This window comes from Terrapene carolina, unplaced genomic scaffold (assembly GCF_002925995.2).
Source record: "Terrapene carolina triunguis isolate 2854851 unplaced genomic scaffold, T_m_triunguis-2.0 Scaffold212, whole genome shotgun sequence".
Classification (NCBI taxonomy): Eukaryota; Metazoa; Chordata; order Testudines; family Emydidae; genus Terrapene; species Terrapene triunguis.
This window is the reverse complement of record NW_020664563.1, coordinates 12,336,751-12,344,979: the sequence shown is the minus strand read 5'-3', so window position 1 is coordinate 12,344,979 and position 8,229 is coordinate 12,336,751. Positions and strand designations below refer to the sequence as shown.

At 46.3% G+C, this 8,229-nt stretch overlaps 1 protein-coding gene across 1 annotated transcript in view; it reads right to left on the bottom strand.

Annotated features, from left to right (window-relative positions):
* Positions 1-8,229, bottom strand: part of LOC113407511 (centrosome-associated protein 350-like) — a 167,587-nt gene that overhangs the window by 110,295 nt on the left and 49,063 nt on the right. The window contains exon 8 of the mRNA XM_026656103.1: positions 1,847-1,960. Within this exon, the coding sequence (XP_026511888.1) occupies positions 1,847-1,960 (114 nt within the window). The remainder of the gene's footprint in view (positions 1-1,846; positions 1,961-8,229) is intronic.

The window sequence follows — 8,229 nt, the reverse complement described above, 5'->3', positions numbered from 1 at the left end:
GGGGGGGGTCTTAGGAGGGGGCAGTTAGGGGACAAGGAACAGGGAGGCTTAGGTACGGGGAGGGGTTCTGGAGGGCAGTTAGGAGCAGGGGTCCCAGGAGGGGGCAGTCAGGGGACAAGGAGTGGGGGGGGGCTGTCAGGGGGCAGGGGTGGGGAGAGGGATCGGAGCAGTCAGGGGACAGGGAGCAGAGGGGTTTAGATGGGTCGGGAGTTCTGGGGGGGCTGTCAGGGGGTGGGGAGTGGTTGGATGGGGTGTGGGAGTCCCAGGGGTCTGTCTGGGGGTGGGGGTGTGGATAAGGGTTGGGGCAGTCAGGGTACAGGTAGCGGGTAGGGTCCTAGGGGGCCAGTTAGGATGGGGGGAGGGTCTCAGGAGGGGGCAGTCAGGGGACAAGAGGCAGGGAGGCTTAGGTAGGGGGTGGAGTCCTGGGGGGCAGTTAGGGGCAGGGGTCCCAGGAGAGGGCAGTCAGGGGACAAGGAGCGGGGGGGGAGGGTTGGGGGTTCTGAGGGGGGCGGGAAGTGGGAGGGGCAGGGCTAGGGCAGGATTGGGGCGGGGCTCCTCCCGTCCTCTTTTTTGCTTGCTGAAATATGGTAACCCTAGACACTGGTCTCCATCTTGTGCCTGTACTTTTCCACTAACTGTGCTGGAGGCTTTGTTTGGGACAATTAAGTTCCCTCCACATTGAAGAAGCTATAAAACGGGAAAGTGACATTATCACTTGGTCTCACTCCCCCCACAACTCAACACCTGGAAACACCCCAGGAACAAAGACTTTGACTGGGAAGCTGGTCCCAGGCTGGAAAGGAGTAGTCCCAGCCTGTGTATGGAAAATTGGTGAACTGTTTGTACCATCAGGGTGAGACACTGCTTGACTCAAATCCTGTCTAGTTTATAGAACTTAGATTGCGATTTTGTTTTATTTCTTAGGTAATCTACTTTGATCTGTACACTTATTACTTATAATCACTTCAAATCTATCTTTCTGTAGTTAATAAATCTGTTTTATTTTTTATTTTTTTTACCTAGAACAGTGTGTTGTTTGAAGTGTAAAGGGAAATCTGCTCAGGAACAGAGGCTGGTGCATGTCCTCTGCACATTGAGGGAGGGGCGAACTGGATAAATAACTTACACTGGTCAGGCTTCTGACAATGGCAAGATGGTACAGCTGTGGGTTCCTAGGCTTGGGAGCTGGAGGGGGAAGTGGCTGGAGCCTGCGTATTGTTGGTCCATAAGTGGCTGGAAAAAGCATTCAGGTAACGCAATAGGGTGTGTCCCTGCCTGTAAATGTTCGTGTGAGTAGAGGACTGGGAGAGGTCTTCAGCTTGTCACAACATCACAGTGAGAGAGGGAGCCCAGGCTGGTGAGACAGAGAGCTCAGTGGTATCCCCGTTTCAGGCTGCACCCCAGAGAAGTACATCACCCCCCCACCACCACCACCACCACCACACACACACACACACACAGGCTCTTCCACAGAGACGAAAGAAGACACAGGCAGAAGAGGAGAGCAAGGAAGTTCTGCGGTTGCTGCTGGTCTCCAGTGCTCTGGTGAATGTCCACAGACAACCCCTGTGAAATACATATACAATCTTCTGCTGTTTCTGAGAGTTGCACAGCAGCAGCAGAGAAAAGGAAAATTTTGTAAACAGAAAAAAAAAAAAAAAAACTGGTGGGGGATACAGGGCTGATATAATATACCAAATCATCTTTAGGACATTTTGTGCAACTGACCAGAGTTCAAGTCAACTGGGTGCCTTTAAACTACATCTTTTTTCACCAGTCTGGGCATAACTAATCTGTGAACATACACATCTAGAAAGAAGCCTATGTCAAGAGTACTACTGTTCACCTGGTTTGGAATCTGGGCTTGATGACCTGGTTAGCTTTTGGACCTTGCGCACTGGTCTGGTTGCTTTCTTCTCCTTGCTTTTCTCAGGGAGTTTCTCTTTCCCTGTTGAATCCTCTGAAAAGCAGACAGTATGCGTGAACTGTTAGTTGATACCCCATGGGAAGGAAAAATAAAACTCAGAAGCAAACTTGCTTCAGCATTTACCCTGATTAAGTGGGGATTAGTCAGAGAATGCAGCATGATCACTCCCTAGGTCATACCCACTACCTTAGAATCCAGCAGTTCCATCTGCTATAGAAAGAGCTAGGTATATAAGAACATAAGAACCGCCATACTGGGTCAGACCAAAGGTCCATCAAGCCCAGTATCCTGTCCTCTGACAGTGGCCAATGGCACGTGCCCCAAAAGGAATGAACAGACAGGTTATCATCAAGTGATCCATGCCCTGTCACCCAATCCAAGCTTCTGGCAAACAGAGGCGAGGGACACCATTCCTGCCCATCCTCGCTAATAGCCATTGATGGACCGATCTTCCATGAATCTATCTAGCTCCCTTTTGAACCCCGTTATAGTATTGGCCTTCACAACACCCTCTGGCAAGGAGTTCCAGAGGTTGACAGTGCGTTGCGTGAAAAAAATACTTTCTTGTGTTTGTTTTAAACCTACTACCTATTAATTTCATTTGGTGGCCCCTTGTTCTTGTATTATTAGAAGGAGTAAATAACACTTCCTTATTTACTTTCTCTATACCACTCATGATTTTATAGACCTCTATCATATCCCCCCTTAGTCACCTGTTTTCCAAGCTGAAAAGTCCCAGCCTTATTAATCTCTCCTCATATGGAAGCCGTTCTATACCCCTAATCATTTTTGTTGCCCTTTTCTGAACCTTTTCCAATTCCAAAATATCTTTTTTGAGATGAGGCGACCACATCCAGGGACGGCTCTATGTATTTTGCCGCCCCAAGCACGGCAGTCAAGCGGCTTTCGGCGGCGCGTCTGTGGGAGGTCCACCGGTCCCATGGCTTTTTGGACCTCCCGCAGGCACGCCGCCGAAGGCTGCCTGACTGCTGCCCCCACAGCGACCGGCAGGCCGCCCCCCGCACGCGCTTGCTGCGCTGGTGCCTGGAGCTGCCCCTGACCACATCTGCAAGCAGTATTCAAGGTGTGGGAGTAGCATGGATTTATATAGAGGCAATATGATATTTTCTGTCTTATTATCTATCCCTTTCTTGATGATTCCCAACGTTCTGTTCACTTTTTTGACTGCTGCTGCACATTGAGTGGATGTTTTCAGAGAACTATCCACAATGACTCCAAGATCTCTTTCTTGAGTGGTAAGAGCTAATTTAGACCCCATCACTGTATATATATAGTTAGGATTATGTTTTCCAATGTGCATTACTTTGCATTTATCAACATTAAATTTCATCTGCCATTTTGTTGTCCAGTTACCCAGTTTTGTGAGATCCTTTTGTAGCTCTTCGCAGTCTGCGTGGGACTTAACTATCTTGAGCAGTTTTGTATCATCTGCAAATTTTGCCACCTCACTGTTTACCCCTTTTTCCAGATCGTTTACGAATATGTTAAATAGGACTGGTCCCAGTACAGATCCCTGGGGGACACCACTATTTACCTCTCTCCATTCTGAAAACTGACCATTTATTCCTACCCTTTGTTTCCTATCTTTTAACCAGTTACCAATCCATGAGAGAACCTTCCCTCTTATCCCATGACTGCTTATTTTGCTTAAGAGCCTTCGGTGAGGGACCTTGTCAAAGGCTTTCTGAACATCTAAATACACTATATCCACTGGATCTCCTTTGTCCGCATGCTTGTTGACCCCCCTCAAAGAATTCTAGTAGATTGGTGAGGCATGATTTCCCTTTACAAAAACCATGTTGACTATTTCCCAACAAATTACGTTCATCTATGTGTCCGACAATTTTGTTCTTTATGATAGTTTCAACCAATTTAGTACTGAAATGAGGCTTACTGGCCTGTAGTTGCCAGGGTCACCTCTGGAGCCCTTTTTAAAAATTGGCATCGCATTAGCTATCCTCCAGTCATTTGGTACAGAAGTTGATTTAAATTATAGGTTACAGATGACAGTTAGTAGTCCTGCAATTTCACATCTGAGTTCCTTCAAAACTCTTGGGTGAATATCATCAGGTCCTGGAGACTTATTACTGTTTAGTTTATCAATTTGTTCCAAAACCTCCTCTAATGACACCTCAATTTGGGACAGTTTCTCAGATCTGTCATCCAAAAAGAATGGCTCAGGTTTGGGAATCTCCCTCACATCCTCAACAGTGAAGGCCGATGCAAAGAATTCATTTAGTTTCTCCGCAATTGCCTTATCTTTGAGTGCTCCTTTAGCATCTCGATTGTCCAGTGGCCCCACTGGTTGTTTAACAGGCTTTCTGCTTCTGATGTATTTAAAAACATGTTTTGCTATTACTTTTGGAGTCTTTGGCTAGCTGTTATTCAAATTCTTTTTTGGTCTTTCTAATTATATTTTTACACTTCATTTGCCAGAGTTTATGCTCTTTTCTATTTTCCTCATTAGGATTTATCTTCCAGTTTTTAAAGGATGCCTTTTTGCCTCTCACTGCTTCTTTTACTTTGTTGTTTAACCACGGTGGCTCTTTTTGTGTTCTTTTACTATGTTTTTTAAATTGAGCTATACATTTAAGTTGAGCCTCTATTATGGTGTCTTTAAAAAGTTTCCACGCAGCTTGCAGGGATTTTACTTTTGGTACTGTACCTTTTAATTTCTGTTTCACTAACCTCATTTTTGTGTAGTTTCCCTTTCTGAAATTAAATGCTACAGTGTTGGGCAGCTGTGGAGTTTTCCCCACCACAGGGATGTTAAATTTAATTATATTATGGTCACTATTACCAAGCGGTACGGCTATATTCACCTCTTGGACCTGATCCTGTGCTTCACTTAGGACTAAATCAAGAATTTCTTCTCCTCTTGTGGGTTCCAGGACTAGCTGCTCCAAGAAGCAGTCATTTAAGGTGTCAAGAAACTTTATCTCAGCATCCCTTTCTGAGGTGACATGTACCCAGTCAATATGGGGATAGTTGAAATCCCCCATTATTATTATTATTGAGTTTTTTATTTTAATAGCCTCTCCAATCTCCCTGAGCATTTCAGAGTCACTAACACCATCCTGGTCAGGTGATCTGTAATATAACCCTACTGCTATATTCTTATTTTTCAAGCATGGAATTACTATCCATAGAGATTCTATAGTACAATTTAGTTCATTTAAGATTTTTACTTCATTTGATTCTACACTTTCTTTCACATATAGTGCCACTTCCCCACCAGCACAACCTGTTCTGTCCTTCCGATATATTTTGTACCCTGGTATTACTGTGTCCCATTGATCATCCTCATTCCACCGGGTTTCTGTGATGCCTATTATATCAATATCCTCATTTAATACTAGGCACTCTAGTTCACCCATTTTATTATTTGGACTTCTAGCATTGGTATATAAGCATTTTAAAAACTTGTCATTTTTTGGCTGTCCCCATTGCATGACGTAATTGAATGGGACTTTTTTTCATTTGACTGTTTCTCATCAGATCCTCCCTGTATTTTATCATTTTCCATCCTCTCCTCCTTATTAGGACATTGGGGAGGATCTATAAATGGAGATTCCCTAAGGGATGTCCGAACCACATGCTCCTTCGCACATGTCGGCTTTCCCGCAACCCTTAGTTTAAAAACTGTTCTACGACCTTTTTAATTTTAAGCGCCAGCAATCTGGTTCCATTTCGGTTTAGGTGGAGCCCATTCTTCCTGTATAGGCTCACCCTCTCCCAAAAGCTTCCCCGGTTCCTAATAAATCTAAACCCCTCCTCTCTACACCATCGTCTCATCCAAGCATTGAGACCCTGCAGTTCTGCCTGTCTAACTGACCCTGCGCGTGGAACTGGAAGCATTTCAGAGAATGCTACCATGGAGGTCCTGGACTTCAATCTCTTACCTAGCAGCCTAAATTTGTCCTCCAGGATCTCTCCCCTATCCTTCTCCATGTCACTGGTACCTATATGTACCACGACCATCGGTAGGTAGAATTCTACTGCTACTCCAAGGCCCACAGGTTAGACTCCACAATACATTGCTTAGGCTTACCCTTATAGCTTTGCCCAAACACACACAGAATGAACATTTTGCCTCAAAGACTGTTTACATAAATACTAGAAAACTGCAAAGCCATAAGTATGCACAGATAACAGCCATAACAGACCGTTAGGAAGTTCACTTTGGGGTTTAGAAGTCACGTTAATAGTTTGGCATATCTGAGGTAATGTTGCTTTTTTATTCTACTAAAGGACAAAGTAAGTTTTACAAAGTACATATTAATGCTCCACCTGAATGGGCTATGTCTAGTTCCTTCATTGTTGAATACATGACCCTCTTCCTTTACATTATGCATGCTAGCACATTTAATCCTTGGCTCCCAACCAATCCATCAAAATGTGATAGACTAAATAGCAGAGCATTGTACTTTCTGCAATTGTGCCTGCAGAATTTTCCACAGAATACACCCACTGGGTATGTCTACACTGCAATTAAACACCCACTGCTGGCCCGTGTCAGCTGACTCTGGCTCACGGGGCAAACATCTACACCGCAATTTTACAATCCTGCAGCCTGAGCCTGAGGCCTGGTCTACACTAGGAGTTTATGTCGAATTTAGCAGCGTTACATCGAATTAACTCTGCACCCATCCACACAACGAAGCTATTTAGTTCGACACAGAGGTCTCTTAAATTCGACTTCTGTACTCCTCCCCAACGAGGGGAGTAGCGCTAAATTCGACATGGCCATGTCGAATTAGGCTAGGTGTGGATGGAAATCGACAGTAATAGCGCCGGGAGCTATCCCACAGTGCACCACTCTGTTGACGCTCTGGACAGCAGTCCGAGCTCGGATGCTCTGACCAGCCACACAGGAAAAGCCCCGGGAAAATTTGAATTCCTTTTCCTGTCTGGGCAGTTTGAATCTCACTTCCTGTTTGGACATCGTGGCGAGCTCAGCAGCACTGGCAACGATGCAGAGCTCTCCAGCAGAGATAGCCATGCAATCTCAGAATAGAAAGAGGGCCCCAGCATGGACTGATCGGGAAGTCTTGGATCTGATCGCTGTGTGGGGCGATGAGTCCGTGCTTTCCGAGCTGCGATCAAAAAAACGGAATGCAAAGATCTACGAGAAGATCTCAAAAGCCATGGCAGAGAGAGGATACAGCCGGGATGCAACGCAGTGCCGCGTGAAAATCAAGGAGCTGAGACAAGGCTACCAGAAGACCAAAGAGGCAAACGGACGCTCCGGATCCCAGCCCCAGACATCCCGTTTCTACGAGGCACTGCATTCCATCCTAGGTGCGGCAGCCACCACTACCCCACCACTGACCGTGGACTCTGAGGATGGGATATTGTCAACGGCCGGTTCCTCGGAGATGTTAGCGGACGGGGAAGATGAGGAAGGAGATGAGGAGGACGAGGCAGTCGACAGCGCTTACAACGCTGATTTCCCCGACAGCCAGGATCTCTTCATCACCCTTACAGAGATCCCCTACCAACCGTCCCCAGGCGTTAACCCGGACACAGAATCAGGGGAAGGATCAGCCAGTAAGTGTTTTAAACCTCTAAACATTTATTTTTAACAGAACAGGAATATTAACAATATTAACAATGGGTTTTTCATGATTACTTTGCCCTAGGCGCTTAACGTTTCAGTCCTTGGCAGTGCAACTACTGAAAAAAAATCTAACAATGTCCGGTTTAGCATGATTGGTTTGCCCTAGGCGCTCTACTGTTTAGTCCCTGCCAGTGCAGCTACAGTAAAATCCGGTCTATATGTCCAGGGATAGAGCAGAAATCCTCCTGGGACATCTCCACGAAGCTCTTCTGGAGGTAATTGGAAAGCCTTTGCATCAGGTTCCTGGGGAGAGCGGCCTTATTGGGTCCTCCGTGGTAGGAAATGTTTCCGCGCCAGGAGACAAGCAAGTACTTGGGGATCATTGCCTTGCAGAGTATGGCGGCATACGGCCCTGGTCTTTGCAGGCTTTCCCGAAGCATCCTTTCTTTCTCGGTCTCTGAAGTCCTCATCAGAGTGATGTCGCTCATGGTGACCTGCTTTGAATTAGGTAGGGGAATGTTAGTATTGGGACTGCTTGGCTGTTCCTTTACAGAACTGAAACCGGCGGTTTACAGCCACGCGGTGGAGGCGGGAGAGGGGCAGCATACAGGGATCTTTCCCTGGGACAGCCGCGAGGGGGTGGGACAGGGGCAGAGTTCATGCTTGCCGGATTGCTGGCAGCAGGGACTGGCATTGCTTTGAACGTGAAAGGAGGCCAGTG